Source organism: Heterocephalus glaber, unplaced genomic scaffold, assembly GCF_053883595.1.
Source record: "Heterocephalus glaber isolate CG9 unplaced genomic scaffold, H.glaber_assembly_v1.0 deba00001428, whole genome shotgun sequence".
Lineage (NCBI taxonomy): Eukaryota > Metazoa > Chordata > Mammalia > Rodentia > Bathyergidae > Heterocephalus > Heterocephalus glaber.
This window is the reverse complement of record NW_028258293.1, coordinates 17,801,843-17,820,688: the sequence shown is the minus strand read 5'-3', so window position 1 is coordinate 17,820,688 and position 18,846 is coordinate 17,801,843. Positions and strand designations below refer to the sequence as shown.

The 18,846-nt window shown below is 46.3% G+C and overlaps 1 protein-coding gene across 2 annotated transcripts in view; it reads left to right on the top strand.

Moving 5' to 3' along the window:
* The first annotated feature begins 8,815 nt into the window (after nt 1-8,815).
* Nucleotides 8,816-18,846, top strand: part of Parva (parvin alpha) — a 154,007-nt gene continuing 143,976 nt past the window's right edge. Inside the window, exon 1 of one of the 2 annotated variants that reach the window (XM_004851438.4) lies at nt 8,816-9,059. In XM_004851438.4, the coding sequence (XP_004851495.2) occupies nt 9,023-9,059 (37 nt within the window). In that variant the 5' untranslated portion in view covers nt 8,816-9,022. Of the gene's footprint in view, nt 9,060-9,218; nt 9,593-18,846 lie in introns of those variants that run through there. The other variant, XM_004851437.4, reaches the window with a different exon arrangement.

The window sequence follows — 18,846 nt, the reverse complement described above, 5'->3', positions numbered from 1 at the left end:
GGAAGGAGCTGCAGGAAGAGCCCACCGCCTTCCCTGGAGCTCTGCAAGCTCTCCTCAGGTACGTTCCTCTGCCCTCTTCCTGCCCCAGAGCTGCAGACTCTCAGCTTGCTACACCTGGTATCTGGAGCCCTCCATCCCCGAGCCCTCATGGCAGGCTGGGTCATTTCATGCTCACTCTCTCTCCCAGCTCATTTCTAAAAGTTAAAAGGAAAAAAAAGCAAGAATGTGCAAGGTCCTGGGTTTGATCCTCAACACTGCAAAAAAAAAAAAAAAAAAAAGTGGCATCACAGCTCTCCTGAGGAGCCCCTCAAGCGCCTGCTCATGGTGATTACCCCTGTGAATTCAGCCCATCTCACCCGCCAGGGGCTGTGGTAAACTCTGCATGTGCATTATCGTATCGAATCCTGAAAGCAAACATCATTAATGTAAGTCTTATCCCCATTTTTAGAGCACAAAGAGGCTCAGGCTCTTATCTATGGTAGTCAAGGTCCACAGTAGCAACTGGACCCAACTATTCGCCTCTAGAGCCTGGATCCTTGACCACCAGGTTGCATGGCCTGGCTCTCGTGCCTTGTGTTACCTGCTCCTTCCCTCCCACCCTTGGGTGGGTGCTCATTGCCATCCTCCCCCGACACACCAGTGCTCGCTCTGTTCAGGGCTAATCTGGGAAGAGAAGCTGAAGCTGCCTTTTGACACAGTATTTTGTGTTCCCTATATATGAATGCTGCATTCATATGTACTCTAACATGAAAATAATTTTTCAAAACAACCCAACTGCCACCCCTCACAAAAAGCTTTCAGTAAGTGTGATCCTCTAGGGAGATTCCCCTTGTTTACCGGGGTGATCAAGTACTCCTGACACAGTCATGAACCCCGAGGGATGCTTTTGCCTAAAATTAAGCTCCAGGTGCTACAAAATTACATCCCAGTCCTTGGGACAGGGAGCCAAGAGCACAGAGCCAAGGGAGTTTGGGGGTCGGGGGGACCAGTGGAGTGAGGTGAGGTAGAATTTGTAGGCCTCTAGGGAGACGTCAGAGGGGGAGGAGGAACCAGGAGGATGGGGACAGGGCATCAGCCCTGTGGTCCTGTGTGACACTAGAACAGCCCAATACTGCATAGCAGCTCCAAATATACCCTTGGCACTACTCCAGTTCCCTTCCTGTTCTCAGAATAATAGGACACGCCTGCATCAATAGCATGAGGAAAACACATACGGTATGTGGTACTCATTTTGAACACAATCCCACAATCTAATTGTCCCTGACTGGGCCTCTAATCGCAGCTCTCTGGGGGCAGGGAAAAGCTCAATTGTGCCTCAGTGTCTTCTGTGAAATGGGGCTGATTTCCCCACCCCAATCATTCCCCTCCTCAAGGTTTCCTATCAAGGGGCAACTTGATCTATGTCAGTTCCAATTTTAAATTGGGAACAGCTAAAATGTACCTTTATAATTGGAATGGCCAGTGGTGAATCTTGAGCTGTTCAAATCCCAACAGCAGAACCAGAAAGTGACATTTCTAACCTCAGCAGAATAGACGGTTTTCTCCAGAGGAGATATGAGCAGGAAACCAGGCCAGGAAGCACACCCCTTGGATTACTGCCCCTTCTCTGATGCTGTCCTACTCAGAATGTGAATGTCTCTCTCTGGAGATCAAGTCTCTGAAATGAGCCCTGCTGACCAGATGTCCAGCCTCCTGCACACCTACAGGCCAACAGTATTCTAAGCCTACCCTTTGGTGTCTCCTGGAGATGCCATCTGGCCTAGGGGACTTGCTCCTGTCTTGTTGCTAGAGGCAACACTTCTAATCTTCCTCTCTAAAAGGAAACATCTGAGCTCTGAATAGCTTTAGTGTCTCGCCCGAGCAAAGATGCAAGCAGAGATGCTTACTCCTGCAGGCCACTGAAGTCCGGAGATGGGGTGTGGGAGGAAGATGGTCATAACAGGAGCCAAGAAGGCCTGGATCCCCAGATCACACTGAGCTGGGAGGGGCAGGGGAGCTCAGTCAAGACTCCGAGTAATCTCAGAGGCCTGTGACCTGCACTGCACACCAATGGAATCCCGGGGACCCCAGGGGTTCTCTCTTGCCTGGCTGCATCCTAAGTGGCTCATGCCTGCTTCCTTCTCACCTTAGAAGCTATCTCCTGTCCTGTTCCCTGGCTTGTCTCCATTCCTCTGCTGCAGGACTCAGGAAGGAGCTGCTGGTTTTAGGGCTTTGCCTCTACAGCTAATGCTCAGCTATTATGCTCAGGGGAAGAAATCCCTCTACCAATGTCTGCAGTTTATGGGGAGACTCAGAAGTATAGATAAGCAAGCCATCTATTTCAAGGAACTTGGGACACACACCCCCCATTCCCCCAGTGGCTGGTTCTCAGGGTCTTTGTGTGGCACCATCCAGTGTGACCCTCAGAAACATCCCATTTCAGGCCGCCATGTCACCAGCTAAAGCTGAGGCCTTCTGCCTTCCTCCTTCCCTGCTCATCAAGAGAAGCCCTTGCTCCTCCACCATTCCCTGCCACCTGGGCCACCATCACTGAAGCAAGTAGGACTCCTAGAGGACATGCTCACTAGCACACTGGCCTTCAAAGGCCACCACTAATACCCCAGAGTCCCCGCTAGGATGTGCCATGGCCTTCTCACCTAAGACCCTTGCTGGGGGCGCTTTCATCTCTCATAGACTGCTTTCATCCTGAGAGCGCACCTTGCTTTCAGTGATCAAAGAGGTCTCTCTGGCAGGCTTCTCTCTCCCCTCTTGCTTTGATGTGGTCAGAGAGCTTCTGATTATTGATTTGGATTGGGTTTTGTAAAACTCTCACCGTGGACTGCAGGGACTGCCATTTTGTTCCTTAGATTTCTAGGACTGTGGTCTCAAAGGTCCGGGAACTAGGTGGTTTAGAACAGCAGAAACCATTTTTCCTTCAGTTATGGAAGCCGGAAGTCCAAGCTCCAGGCCTGTTTCCTGGACACTCTAGGGGAGGACCCCTCGTTGCCTCTTGCAGGCATTCCTTGACTTGAGGCAGCACAACACCAATGGCCACTCCCTTCCTGTGTGGCTTCCTATGGTCTTCACTCTGTGCCTGCCTGTGAGAAAGTTTTCCTCTTCTCCTGAGGGCCCAGTCGTATTGGGTCAGGCACCCGCCATGCTTCAGAATGACCTGATGTGCTATTTCCTCAACTAATTACATCTTCAAGGATCCTCTTGCCAGAAAAGGTCATACTCAGGTTCTGGTGTCAGGACCCCAACATATCTTCCTTAGTGGACACAATTCAACCCATAACAGACAGCATTCATATTTATGCAAGATATTTTTCCCTAGTGAAAGCCATTTGAGTTTTGCCTTAATTTTGTTTTGGGATGATTGGTTTACTGCTATCTTGAGCTATACAATAAAAAGTAGCGCAGTAAAATAAAAACAAAACAGGGCCGGGGATTTAGCTCAGTGGTTTCACTGCCTGCTGCGAAAGCACAAGGACCCAAGTTCGATCCCCGGTACCAAAACCAAAACAAAACCAAACCAAAACAGAATACAAAAGAAAAATTCACAGCTACATGTCAAATACAGATCACATATATATTTGTGAAATCTGTCTGAATGGAGCACCCAGACATCAATTGTCTCCCTGCAGTCTTCATACTTATACTCTTTTACTATACTTCTTTTAATGGTTACCTTGGAGATCACAACATGATGCTTGATTAATCAAAGTCCAATATCAATTTGTTATTTGTCCTTCTTCCTAATGACTGGACCCTATAATATTTTGAGTGTTTCTGCTTTTGTGTATTTTAATTTGATTTGTATATTTTTTAAAGCCTATAAGACATTATTTTTGTTATGATGTACAGTTACGGTGCTTTTTAGGTTTGCCCATGATATTGCCTTTTTATTTGTTCTTTTTCCTTCTCTGTCACCCAGCTTCCATCTGGGATGATTTTTCCTTCTGCCATGTACTTTAATGTTTCTTTTTGTTTGGCTCAACTATTGACAATTCTGTGTGTTTTTTTTTTAACTGAAAATGTCTTTATTTTCTCTTTATCAATTGGAATAGGCTGTTTTTAGAGTTCCAGATCAAAGCAATGGGGAGCTTCCTGGGACCCCCTCACCCTGCCCCATTTGGTGGTACCTGAACTTTTGTCCATTTATCCTTGTGAGAGTTGCAACTGCCTGCTCGACCTCTCCACTTCTCAGCTTCCTCTCCTGAGATCCATAGATGTGTAGGGGAAAAACTGTCCCCAAATGATGGGTTCACCTATCTGGAGTTCCTCCATGGTCTTGTAAGATCTTGGCCATATAAATGTCATTGCTTCCCAATGCTCTCCAGCAGATTTATTTTACATTTTGTCCAGCTTTTCCAGTCATTCTCAGCGGGAATGTTAGTCTGAATGACATAGTCTTATAATTCAAGAAGTTGAATATCCATTTTCCACCTTTTTTTGCTGCCACTTGATACGTTTTCTTACATCCCTTTGGTCAGAAGTTAGTCATGAGGCTGCATCTTGCTAGAAAACATAGTCTTTATTCTAGTATAATCCAAAATCATAATCTCATTCTAGAGACATTTGGGAGAAGAAATCCTAAGGCCTACAGTATTAGTCCTCTCAGTTATTGGCCCTGATGTGATTGCAGCAAGTTATTTAAACTGAGTTTCAAATTACTTGTCCATAGATGGAGGTGATGATGATATCATTTATGAGTTACAAATGCAATGCTAGTAACCAACATCTATTGAGCTAGACTTATTATGTGCCAGGCAATGAACTGAGTATTTTGTTTATATTAACTTTCTTGTTCCTCCTAACAACCTTATGAAGAAATTTGTCTATCCCTGAGACACAAGAGCCAGCCCCTACAAGTTGGAGAAAAGTTTTACTTTGGCTCACGTTTCAGTTCATATTCCTCCTAAGGAGGGTAGTATGGCAGAGGAGAGCTGCTCAAAGCATGGTGGACAGGAAGCAGAGAGTGAAGGGAAGGGATGGGAGGGAGATAAACCTTCCCAGGTCATGCCCACAGTGACCCACCTCTTCCCACCAGGTCCCACCTCCTAACACCACAATTGGCTACAGCACCCCATGATCCAATCACCTTTCAAAAGCCCTGCCTTTGAGCCCATGAGACTTTGGGGGGACATCCAGACATAAACCATAACAACATCCACCTTAATATGAGAAAAACAAAGCCACAGAGAAGTGAAACAACTTGCACAAATATTTACAGATACACCTGCAGAGTGGTGTATATCTTTACCACTCTGCGATCCTGCCTTGTGCATCACAAAGCCCAACAGTTGGAATCCTTGAGGAAGGAAAACATAACAGGACCAGCACAGGAGTGTTGCTGGGTAGCCATGGGCAACAGAAGACTGACTAGATATAAGACCTCTTAAGGGAAGGGCCGAGACACCACTGGCCTGAATTAAGACCTGTGAATTTTCAATTGACATGGGCCACCCAGGGAGTTAGAGAAGGAGGCCATCGAAGTAAGAAGGATCCTACAGAGTATATGGTCCCAGGGTTTGTTTTTAAAATTAATCATTTCTGTGATAAATTATTGTTTTTATTGACTTACAATCTATACAAAGTTGCTCAAATTATCAAGTGTATGGTCTATTTTTTTTTGGTACTGAGGATCGAACTCGGGACCTTGTGCTTGCGAGGCAGGCGTCAGAACCACTGAGCTAAAACCCTAGCCCCAGTCCATTAATTTTTAAAGTGAATGTATCCATGGGACCAGAGCTCAGATCAAGAAGCAGAACATTAGCTCCAGGAGCCTTCCTCATGCACCCCACTTCATCACTCCCCGCTCAAAGCTGATTGCTCTCCCAACTGGCAGCATCATCGGTTTGCTTTGTCTGCTTCTGAACTTCCAGGAGTAAAATGATATAATCTGTGCTCTTTTGTAACTGTATTTTTTTCGCTAGACATCATGTTGTGAGATACAGTCTCACAGTGCTTATAGCTATAGATTGTTCATTCTTATTGCTGCACTGTCACAGTTTGTTTACTAATTCAACTGTTATGCATTTAAATACAGTAGTGCTGCCGGGGGTGGTGGAGCACACCTGTAATCCCAGCACTTGGGAGGCTGAGGCAGGAGGATTGCTGTGAGTTTGAAGCCAGCCTGAACTACATATCAAGACCTTGTCTCAACCCCCCGCCCCCATCATAAATAAATAAATAGAGTACTGCTGACATGGACTTGCCTGCAATATGTATCTGGGTGCACAATGTACTCATAACCTAGACTCAAAATTGTTGGTCATAAGGATCCTGTGATGTTCAGCTTTAGCAGTCTTGACTTGATTTCATAGGTGTTAAAAAAGGAAGTCCAGGAAGGGAAGAGATTTGTTCAAGACCACCTAGTTACTGAGCTAAGAACAGATCTGGGATTATTCTTTCCCAGTGCAATTTGTCTAGGCCCAGCTTTCAGGGAAAGGCTGGCTTTGAGATCCAGAAGATCACACACATTAATTTTAGGCTGTCTTCATAATGAAAACAGTGACCAAGAAGGAGGGGGAAGCTGTCAGCTGGGCCATAATTGAAAACACCAGTTCGGATGGGAGGGAGCAGTGTAGGTTAGTCTCTGCATGTGTGGCATGTGTCTGTAATGAAGCAAGATTGAGGTTCTATCTACTTCACTGCCAGGTTCTTTTCCACGTATTAGCTCACTTAATATTCTGAACAAAACCCAGATCCATTTATATCCATAAGGATTCTAAACGCATTACATTAGAAGAAAGCATATGAACTCCATGCAAACAGGAACAATATTTCTGTAAGCATCTCTAGCAAAGGACCAACCCAGCATAGACTAATATTTTATAAAATACAATAAAAAGAATTATTAGAAAGATAAAAAAGCATTCAAAATATAAGCTTACAGTTTTTAGACTAAATGGACATAAAATTGCATTCTTAGTTACTATCAAAGTTTCTAAAAACAGTTTCTATCTTTGCAGGCTAATAACAGGATTCAGATCAACACTGATTTATAGACTACATTTCGAGTAGCCCCAATTAATTCATCACTCATTCCCCATCAGCCTTTCAAGAGATTAATAATTATCTCAGGGGCAGGAAGTTTTGAAGAGCAAGATATCTGAGACCCTAGAAAGCATGTACACTCACCCAGGTTACTTACTACCTACATTAATGAGACTTGACCATTCCACTGTCTATTCCAAAAAACTCTTTCCCAGGAAGATGCAAGTTGCAAATAGCTTTATTATTCAAGAAGTTCCCTTAAAATCTCATTGAAGTGAATATAAAACCTGTAAATGTTTCAGTAGCATGAAAAAGAGTGTTTACTGTAAGTCTCTTCCAAAGATTCACCTTGTAGTCACCAATCCTAAACTATTGTATCACGATCCTTAGCCAAACTTAAGCACCTCTGCACTGAAAGGGCTGCCTCTGTCCAGATCTTGAAGCCTTATAAATATCCCCACTTTGTTCTGTCTGGAGGACACCATAAAGACTTCCTTTCTGACTGTGTATAATAAGCTCAGCTTTGTCTTCTCCATGACTTGTTTTGCTGGTATTTTTTGGAAGCCAGAATTCAACAATTAAACTTTGTTCTTGCCAGATGTAGTGAGGCATGCCTGAATTCCCAGTTACTCTGGAAGCTGAGGCCGGAGGATAGCAAGTTTGAGGCCTATCTGAACAGCTTAATGAGACACTGTCTCAAAATTTAAAAAGGCCGGGGATATAGCTGAGTGGTAGAGCATTTGCCTAACATAAGTGAGATCCTTCGTTCATTTCTCAGCAAGGCAAACAGCAAAAAAAATTTTTTTTGTTCTTATTAGTTTTGCTCAGTGGTTTTCAAAATTTAGAGAAAACCATAAAAATTACCTATACTTGAAATCACTGGTTGTAAGGACTGTGAGATGTGCAGCTTCAGGAGCTACTGCCTTGGCTTCATCTTACAGGTGATGGAAAGGGAAGTCCAGAAAGGGAAGAGATTTGTCCCAGACCACCTACTTACTTCACTAAGAGCAGACCCAGTGCAATTTGTGTAGGCCCAGCTTTCAGGGAAAGGCTGGCCTTGAGGATTCAGAAGAGCCCTATCACATCACACGTTTAATTTTGAGCTGTCTTTATAATTCCCCTTGGGGAGGATGAAACCATGTACAACCAATTTAGACTCTTCCCGGGTAATCTTGATCATGCCACATTTAGGACCTAAGTCCTGGATACAGACATAAGCAATTTGTAAAAGAACCCTAGAACATGAAGTAGCCCTACATGCCCAAACATCTCCGTGTGGATCAGCTCCGTCAAAATCACCTAACAGAATTGGTTTAAAAACTACCTATTTCGCTGAATCTGAACTTGTAGAGACAGAGCTCGGTGATGGTTGTTAACTTTGATTAACCCCAGCTGGGTCTGAGGGCCCCTGCGCTGTTCGAATCACTTCCTTCAGTAAAGGAAGAAACAGAAACTCAGAAAAAGCAGTCAGCTTTCCCAAGATCACCCAGCTACTGGGCAGCTCAGTCTTCCAATTCCCCACAAGTGTGGCAGATCTGATTTTGAAGATGCCCTTTTGTATGTGCTATCTTGGTCAGGAACTGTTAATGATGTAATCAAAATATAATTTCACGGCGACTTCCCTGGGCAAGCATGATACAATGTATCAGTATGAGTTGAAACACCCTCTTGTTCCACAAATTCGGCAGCAGCTCTATGGCTTTTACTTAGGCAGGAAGAGTTGGGAGAGGCCTGTTCCACAGGTGCCTGGGGTTGCGCCTTCCCTAAATGTTTCCACCTGTATTGAGATCCTCGGTAGGACCCCGGGCCTGCTAGCAACGTGGGTGTCTTTCAAGAAAGAGCGGGCGCTCTCCCCTCCCTGGCTTCCATGTTCTCAGTCTTGAAGCAGTTGGCCAAGAGGAGGTTGGGAGCTGTAAGTGCAGGACAGGTTGTTGGTGTCCACTTTGGTGGGGCCAGAGCACAGTTTGATTCGCTCCAATTCTTATCTTCCACCAGCGGGCCCACGTCTTAGGCACAAGACACGGGCCTAAGAATACAGGCGGCAATGGAGGGCAGCGGACGCACCTACGCGGGCCTGGGAGGTAGAGTAACGGGGTTCGTTCGGTTCAGATCCTGATTTGTGCCAGGACCGGTGCTGGGCCGGAGTCTGGGGAATGAGGCTCCCCAGCTGCAAGCGCTCCCAGCCGGGAAGGTGGCACACGCTTCAGCCAACGAGGCCGCACCGCCTCGGAGTAGGGGCAGACAGTCCGGGGCCCGGGCCGGCCAGGCGAGCGCGCAGCTCCGAGCAGGGCGGAGGGCGGCGCGAGGGAGGGAGCGAGGGAAGGGAAAGGCGAGCGCGAGCTGCCTCAAATGCCTGGAATAATTCCGCTTCCGTTTGGAAAGCCGCAGCCTCAGTCCCGCCGCGTCCGCCCAGCCCCAGCCCCAGCCCCAGCTCCAGCTCCGCGTCCAGCTCGGCCCGCGGCCTCCGGCTCCGGCGCCATGGCCACCTCCCCGCAGAAGTCGCCTTCGGTCCCCAAGTCTCCCACCCCCAAGTCGCCCCCGTCCCGCAAGAAAGATGACTCTTTCTTGGGGAAACTCGGGGGAACCCTGGCCCGGAGGAAGAAAGCCAAGGAAGGTGAGTGGGGCGAGGCCTGGAGGGCGCCGGGCCGAGGAGCTGGGGGCCGGGCGGGGGCGCGCGCTTCCTGCGGGCGGGGCGGAGCCGGGCGCTCCCCGCTGCGTCCCCGCTGCGTCCCCGCTGCGACCGGCGAGGCCTCTGCGCCCGCCTCCGCGCAGCCTTCCCGGCCCGGACAGGACCAGGCCGCGGGCGGGCGCCGCGTGGCTCCGGAAAGCGGCGGGACAGAGCCCAGCCCGCAGGCAGCGTCCCTGGGCAGACCCGTGTCTCCGCCCTCTCCGCGCCCGAGGGCTGGCATTTCCCAAGTTTCTGCAGAAAGTTTTCTGGCCGCCGTCACTCTCGCTCTTTGCCTTCATTGGTCTTTAGAAATCAGGTCGTTTCCTCGACTTGCCGAAGTCGTCTGGCAGCAGCGTGGCTGGGCTAGCTTCCTGGGGTCTTCCTTGCATCCCCAGGGCTCCGCTGTGGAAGTTGATCGCTGATGTTTGTTGAATGAATGAGTGAAACTGGCTGTCTCAGCCATCCCGCCGCCGTGCAGGAAAAGATAAAACTCTCCCCCAAGGAGGACCCTTGGCTAAGATACCCCCTAGTATCGTGGGCCATGACCCTGTTGTGACCTCAGGCGCTCGGGACTTTTTCAAAAATCATTTTCTTTTTCCTGCCACGGTGAATTGAGGCCATCTTGTTTTTTTCTGGGATAGTTTGTGTCTAAAATATTTTGTCCTGTGGGCAGATTTTTTTTTTTTTTTTTTTTTTTTTGCTGTACTTGGGATCGAACTCAGGACCTTGCACTTGACAGGCCGGCGCAGCACTGCTGAGCTAAATCCCTGGCCCCTGTGGGCAGATTTTGTATCCTGGTTTTGGAGTTGAATGAGGTGACAGTTCTCCAGAACTTCAGTGCCTGACAGATGTGTGGGTAGAAATTGCTGGGTTAAAAAATGTTTTCAGTAGAGGGGTGGGTGAGTGGATTAGAAGTGAACTTTTGGAAAGCCTTCATGCTGAGATGTAAAAATTTCCTGTTTCCAAGTTATTTAAAAAAAAATTTTATTAGTGTATGTGTGTGATACATATTAAATACATTCAGCATGAGGAATTGGTACACATATACACATGACATCCTAATCCTTTTCACCTTTCCCTTCTCGCTCTCCTGTTCTGTCCATCCTGGATTAACTTCCCATCTCCACAAAGCCTGTCTCCCTGTTTCCTATAATCTCTTATTTTGCTCTTTAAATTACTTATACTTTGGGTTTCTCCTGTAAGAGAAACCATGTAACAGTTAACTTCTGTGTCTGATTTATTTCACCTAGCATTATGATCTCAAAGTGCATCCATTTTCCTACACATAAATCAAATTTATCCTTCTTTATGGTGGAGTAGTATTCCCTTGTGAATACATTCTATATTTTCTTTATCCACTCATCTGTTGGTGGGCATATAGGCCATTTCCAAGGTTTAGCTATTGTGAAGAGCTGCTGTAAACATGGGTTTATATGTGTCAGTGTCATATGATGTCTTTAACTCCTGGGAAGATACTCAGAAGAGGTATACCTGGGTCAAATGGAATTTCTACTTTTAGTTTTTTTGTTTGGTTTTGTTTTTGTTTGTTTGTTTTTTTGGTACTGGGGATCGAACTCGGGTTCTCGCGCTTGTACAGCAGGCAGCAAAACCACTGAGCTAAATCCCTGGCCTACTTTTAGTTTTTTTGACACTTCGTTTTTTAGTCTCCATGCTGATTTCCGTGGTGGTTGGACTAGTTTACATTCCCACCAACAGTGTAGAAGGGTTCCTTTTCTGCTACAACCTTGTCAGAATTTGTTGTTTTTTAAGTTTTTGTTTGTTTATGTCTTTGAGACAGGATCTCATTGGGTAGTTCAGGCTGGCCTTGAGCTCACTATGTACCTCTGTGGCTCTCCTGCCTCTGCCTCCTGAGTGCAAGGATTACAACAGTGTGCCATAATGCCCAGCACTGTGTTTTGAATTCTTGATGATAGCCATTCTTTCTGGAATAAGATAGAATGTCAGTGTTGTTTGATTTGCATTTCTCTAATGGTCAAAGATGCTGAACATTTTTTCATATGTACTATATCAAGTTAGCTTAACATGTAAGAACAACTTCAGTGTTGAGAATTGGCAAACTTGATCTAAGAGCTCGGCTTCTGTTCTCTAGATTTAAGTGGAAAGCAGCAAAAACACATCCCAGAGTTTCCCCTCAATATTAGTATAGTTGTCGGAGAGGCATTCCAAGACCACCGCCCCCCCCCCCAAGGGATGCCTGAAATCAGATAGTACCAAACTCTTTATACTGTATACTGTTTTTTTCCTAGAATATATACTTTATGGTAAAGTTTATAAGTTTGGTGCAGTAAGAGGTGACAATAGCAGCTAATAATAAAATAGAACAGTTAGAACAATATGTGACCCTCACCCCTTGTGATCGTATTGTACTTACCCTTCTCCTTGTGATGCTGTGAGATGATACACTGTCTGGTGATGAGACAAAGTGCTGTGAGAGCCGTAGGAATTGTGATGAAGCATTAGGCTACTGAGCAGGGGTCACTTGAAGACAGGCACTGTGACAGTCAATCTGACAATTGAGATAACTGAGATGGCTGGTAAGTGACAAATGGTGGGTAGCTTATACAGTGTGGATACACTGGCCAGAGGAATGATTGATATCCCAGGACAGAGGAGGTGGGATAACATGAAATTTCATCATGCTATTTGTTTAAAACTTACAAATTGTTTATTTCCGGATTTTCCATTTATTGTTTTATGACTCCAGTTTGTGCTAGGTAACTACAATAAAACCATGGAGAGTGAAGCTGCAGATAAGGGAGGACTATTGTATTTTGATAAATCATAGATTAGTGTACAGTTGGTGATGAATCATGAAATACTGGCTTGGACAGGCCTTTTCTAGACTATCCTTCTAACTTTTTTCTGCACTGTTCTTGACTTGGGCTCATCTAGCTTAAGATCAGGCAACTCAGAATCTTTGGAGCTTGTGACCAGCCAGGAATACCCAGCCAGGAATACCCACCCCACCTTTGCCAACTCTGGGAAAAATTTACATTTAACCAAAAGGTGCTATCTCTATACCCAGTACTATCTGTGGAGCCAAGAGTGAATCTGACGGTGGCTATTTGCCCTTTTCAAGTAGACAGTACTGCTGCCCAGAGTCTTCCTTTGACCAGGCTAAACACCCTCTGCTCCTAGAGCCGGTCCTCACAGACATGACTTTAAGGCTGTCTGGCATTCTGTGTCCAGTTTCAGCCAAGGCCCTTGCAGGAAACAGAAGGCCAAGTTCATTGGGATTTTAAAAGGAATGAGTGAAGGGATTATTTATAGGACTGTGGGCAGCCTTAAGGGAACCAAGAAGGGGTGGTGAGGTACTACCTAGCGGCCATCAGCAGGGGAAAGCTGTTTTACCACTGGACCTGAAGGAAAAGGGGAAGCAAACTGGAATCTTGGAAAGCTGGGGCTGTGGAACAGGGACTGTCAGACAGGAAACGTAGTTGTAAAGGGACACAGACACTGTCAGAAATGTACAGATGGAGATGGAGAAGACCATACAAGAAAGGCTTGTTCTTTTTGCTTCACTTCTCTTCCCATTGGCTGAGGACAGTGGGAAGTCACCAGGGAACAGGTATCTGGGTGAGGTAGTATGTAGGGACCAGCTCCTACCTGTTCTATCCGAGACTAGATCAGAGAAGGGAGTGGAGGGACCCAGCAGGCTCTGTCAAAGTGAGCTGCTCAGAAGTCTGCATACATTGAAGCCAGATCAGATCCAAACTGTCGCCTCCCTTATTCTAGCATGGACACTTTGTTTTGTAATGCAACTAAGGATGCTTTACCTTTATTCTGCCAGCTACAGCATGCATTCCCTTATTGAGCTTGTTATCAGCTTACTTAAAGACATTTTTATATTGGCTGCACCTAACTGGGCCCTCCCCTAGCTTGGATTTACTCAACTGGGTTTTTGAAACCAAATGCAAGATCTTATTTTAATCCCTATTAACTATAGAGTCCTGATTCTGTCAGGAGTCAGGGGCCAATTTATGGGCGAATGGGAGAGCCTATGGCTTCTTCTAAAGGGGCTGGTCACCACCCAGCTCCAGCTGCTTGCTGCCCCCATCGGGTCAGTTGTTCTGGGAGCCATTCAAAGAAGGCAGCAGACTTGGTGTGAAATGACTGTGCCTAGTGGGCGAGTGCTGGGCCTCAGTGATCAGGCTGCCCTTGTCCAAAGCCCCCGACCCTGACTTCTGTAACAGTAGGGCTGGGTCCTGCTCTGCATCCTGCATAAGCTCATAGCTCTGTGCTTTGAAGAATCTGCCTTCTTCTACTTTCTTCTCATTCTTTGTGATTTCTCAAGATCGCTGACATTGGGCTGTCCATAAATTATCCCAGTGCTTTGGCATTAAATTCTTAACTCCAGTTCTTTCATTTGATACCTGCTGTGTCCCACTGTAGGACCCAAAGATTGGAAAGACGCAGTACATGTGGGAATATGGAAGTCAAAAATTTAATATAAAAATGTCTTCCTAAGAATACTGTGCACATCACCGAATGACTAAACCTTATAAGAATACATTAAATAAGTCCTCTTGTGTTTTCATAAGAAAAAAATAGTGTTACAGAGGTAAGAGAAAATAGGAGTTTAAAAAGCATGATATTTCAGATCAGACACATTTGGGTTTGATTTCTGCTCTAATTCCTTATTTATTGCTATGATTTAGGACAAATTCCTTAAACCGCTGAGCCTCTTTATAAAGTGAAAATAAAAACTGTCTTTACATGGAAGGTATGGGGTTTAAATATGCATTGCATGGCGCCAATAATGCTAGCCACTGAAATTGACCGCTCAGTTTTAGAGAGTTTTTGAAATTTGAAACAGGCTTTCTTTTGGAACACAGAAGGCTCTACAGGTTCTGTAAATAGCTGAGTAGCCCGTGACTGTATAAAGCCCTCGTGGCACTAGTTTGGTCCCTTTAGGAGCTAAGGAGTCTTTCTTTGCAAGTCAGATCCTTCCGTTTCTTAGGCGGCACATTTCAGCATTTAAAATAGCAGGTCCTATTTCTGTGAGTTGCTAGGTGAGTAGGCAGGTGGCTTTTGTTTTTCTCTGGGGATCTTTTCTTTTGAGTTTCTAGTTTGCATTTATATTGCAAGTGGCCCTGCTGGGTGGGTCCTCAGACCAGCCCTTTGGAATGGACTTGCCAGAGGCCCATTTTCAACTTCCTTCCTCCTTCCTTGCTCTTCAGTGCCTCACCAGAGGTTTCAGAAGAGTTTCCTGTACGTGCTTCTCCTTTCTCATCTTCCAGTCACCTTCCAATCCAGCATTCCCATTCTTTCTCCAATCACTTCTGAGTGCCTGGTGCTGGAAAGGAAAACAGACAAAAATCCTTGCTCTTTATGGAGCTCATGTCCCTGGAGTGCAGGGAGTGGCACATTCAAAGACCCTGAGGTACAGGAGTGGCCCTGGAGTATTACTGAGGACCAGCAAGGAGATCCATGGCTCTGGGAGCACATTTGTGACTGGGGGGCCTGGGGGAATCAGGGTAAGGGCCAGGGCAGGTTGGGTAGGGCCTGGGAGGCCATTGTAAGACTTGGACTTCCGCTCAGAGTAAGCAGGAAGGTTTGGGGGATTTTGCTGTAAAACAAGCAAGCAAACCTTTCTGTTTTAACAGGACTGCTCTGATCATGTTAAGTGACCAGAGAGTGGCAGGAGCAGGAGCAGAGAGAAGATAGGAGGCCCCTGGGATGGCCCAGGGGACACATGGTGGTAGTCTGGAGTGACATGGTAGCAGTGGAGGGGGTGAGCGTCCAGTTCTGGGTATAGTTTGAAGATACAGCAGATAGGAGTTACTGAAAGATTTCGTGGAACATGAGAGGAAAGAATCAAGGTGGTTGTAGGGTTTGTGTTTGAACAACTGGAAAGATGGAATTGGTTTTAACTATAGTAGGGAATTGTGCTAGTTTAGGAAGAAGAGAAGGTTTGGGGTTTTTAGTCAAAGGTCCCCATTCCACTTCCAAGTGGAGACGCTGAGTGGGCAGCTGGTTCTGCCAGTTAGTTTGGGCCAGGGGCTAGACAGTTGTGTACAGCTGTAAGACTGTGAGACCAAATGGGATCATTGAGCGTGGACAGAAAATAGAACAGGTCCAAGGACTACTGAGCCTGGTGGCTCTGCCATGTTTAGAAGTGGGAAGATGAGGAGATAGCAACAAGAGAAATCAGAAAAGAGCCCACGTGCTAGGAGGGAAACCAGGAGAATGTGGAGTCCAGGTGGCCAACTGAGAAGCTATTTAAGTGAATTCCATCCCCACTATTTAAGTGAATTCCCTGGCTGGGGTCTTCCAAATCCATCTCCTTTTCAGTCCAGACCCTACTGAGTTTCTGGGAGGCTTTGACATCGCCTCTTTTCCTTCAGACCATCTTCTCGCTTGGCCATATCCACCCTGAACCTGTTTCCTGTGTCTCCTCTTCCTCAGACCCTTTCTCAGGCTTAGCTTGTTCGGTTACTGCTCAGTAGTGCTTCCTGGGGGGCTGAGTCCCCCACTTTGCCCTCTGGTTTGTCCCCTGGGTTGACTCACCCACTGCCATAGCCTCAACTGCTGTCTCACCATTGATGATTCCCGGATCCTAATCTTTCACTCATCCCAGTACATCTTCCCACTCTCTCGGTGTGTCGCAGTTCCCTACATTCAACATGCCCACCACAGAATCGTCTGTTCCACTTGCCCAAGTTTACTTCTACTCTTCTCCCCTCCCACCAAGGGCTGCACTGTTGTGGAATCTATTTCAGAGAGCTGTGACTTTTTCTTAAAGGGCCAGAGAGTGAATATCAGCGTTCACAGGCCTTATATCCTCGGTTATAACTATTCAGTGCTGCCTTTGCCACTGTAGACAACAGATAAATGGACAAGTGTGGCTGTATTCCAATAAAATTGTAGTTATGGACACAGACTTTTGTGTGTAGGTGTGTGTAGTACTTGAGATCGAACCCAGGGCCTTTGCACTAAGCTACATCCCAGCCTTTTTTTTTTTTTTTTTTTTTTACATTAAGAAACAAAGTATTACTAAGCCACTGAATTGCATAGGCTGGGCTTGAGCTTGTGGTCTGCCTGCCTCAGCCTCCCAGAGTACTGGGATTATAGGCATGTGCCCCCATGTCTGGCTGAAATTTTAATTTCATGCAACTCATTTGTCATGGAATAGTTGCCTTCTTTTGTTCTTTTTCATCCATTTAAAAAAATGTAGACACCAGGGCTGGGGCTGGGGCTCAGAAGTAGAGCACTTGCCTAGTATGTGCAGGTGTGCAGGGCCCTGGGCTCCAGCCCAGCACGGGGGTGGGTGGGGTGGGCAAGAGAAGCCCATTCTCAGTGCCCGGACCCTGCAAAATAGAGAGCTGGCCATATATGGCTCCTGGTGGTTGGTTGCTCTTTCCGTCCCTCACTTCCCATGAGCCTGCATGAAGTCCTGCCCATCCTGCCTTCTAATATCACTGCCTTCATTCAGGCCTTATATGTGCTCTTTGTCTTCTTTTAGATTTTTTTTTCATTCTACCCTTTTAAATTTTTACCTGACAGTGAGTGGAGATCTGAGGTGCTTACAATGTGATTGCACTATCCACCTAACTAACCTCTGTCTAGGTCTCATTTTATTTAACCCCTTCTCCACCCACTTGCCAATATGTTGTGGGTCTCCTCATGTATTCCGGCCTGGAATTAAACTTGCTATATAGCCCAGACTGGCTTTAAACTCACAATTCTCCCGCCTTAGCCTCCCGAGTGTGGTTATTACAGCACGTGTCACATGTCACCATACCAGGTTCTGGTATGTTGTTTTTTAAAACACAAAATTCATTTCTCAGGACAGACTTCTTAACATGACATTTAAGGCCTTTGCAGACACTCCTTCCTTCACCTTTTGGTCTTTCCTCCACTTCCCTTCCGAGAAATCTCAGTTTGAGCCGCAGCAAACCACTCTTCCTTCCCCAAACACATCATGTCGTTTCACACGTTTCTTAGCTTTACACACACTTTTCCATATTTCTCGGAAGACCTTCACTCCTTCTCTACTTCACGAACTCTGTTCATTCACCAGAGCCCCCTCGGATCTCCCCTTCTGCGCGTCACCTTCCCATTTGCCCTGGGGAAGTGTGAGACGCTTGCTTCCCTCTCCGTGATCCACACCACTGGCTGCTCCTGTGTTGTGGCACTGGCCACACTGCATGCACGGCATGGTGTGCATGCCACACACCACAGGGAAAGCCCTCCTGTCTGGCACAGCATTTAACTGGGGTGAACTTCCCCAAATGTATCTCGGTGGAAGCGGCCACCACTAACAGGTTGTATAATCCCAGACAAATCTCTCCCCTCTGATGTTATTCACCCATTTCCAGCATGGGAAGATTGGGCTAAATGACTTTTGGGGTCTTTGTAGCCTTGCTCTTTATGATTTCTGAGCTCTCATTTCACCAGGCTTCTCTCAAATCCAGTTTTATTGTCCTTGTAGGGTGGTCTGGGAATTACATCATCACAAAGACCTCTTTCTTTCCTCTGCTAATGAAGGCACCTCTGTGTCGGGAGGAGGAGATGGATACCAGGATAAGTGGGCTCCGGCCCAAGGACACCTCCATATTAGGAATCGGTCTCCTTGTCTCGTGCAATATCTCTATTTGGTCAACAAGCACAGTTGGTAATTATGTTTTAGCCATTAGTGCAGAAGGAAAGATGAAATCTTCATGTAAACGTTTGTAAGCATCTCAGATCTCCACACACTCTCATGGAAAGAAGAGCAACATTTGAGGAAAGCCCCACAACTATTGCAATAATAAAATTTTTTAAACAAAAATAAAATACTTTAAAAATAGATGTAAGCAGGGGCCAGGTATTTAGCTCAGTGGTTCTGGCGCCTGCCCCGCAAGCACAAGGTCCTGAGTTTGATCCCCAGTACAGAAAAAAAAAAAAAAAAAAGATATAAGCATTCTATTAAGTTTTCGGTATGGTGTGCAGCATGAAGTCAGTGAGAAATCCAAATGGGGGCTTCCTCTGAGGACCAGCAGCCTGAACTAGGAGCTTCGCCATGGTTAGGGCCTCAGCTCTTTCCTTCCCTCTTCCCTGCAGAGCCCATCCAGGCAGGAGCTGTGTTTGTCCTGCCCACACTGGTGCCCTCGGTGCCAACCATAGCACCAGCTCCTTAATGAGTGCTTCGTAAAAGCGGCCTTGATCATGGTGGGCATCTCATTCCCATCAAGGGA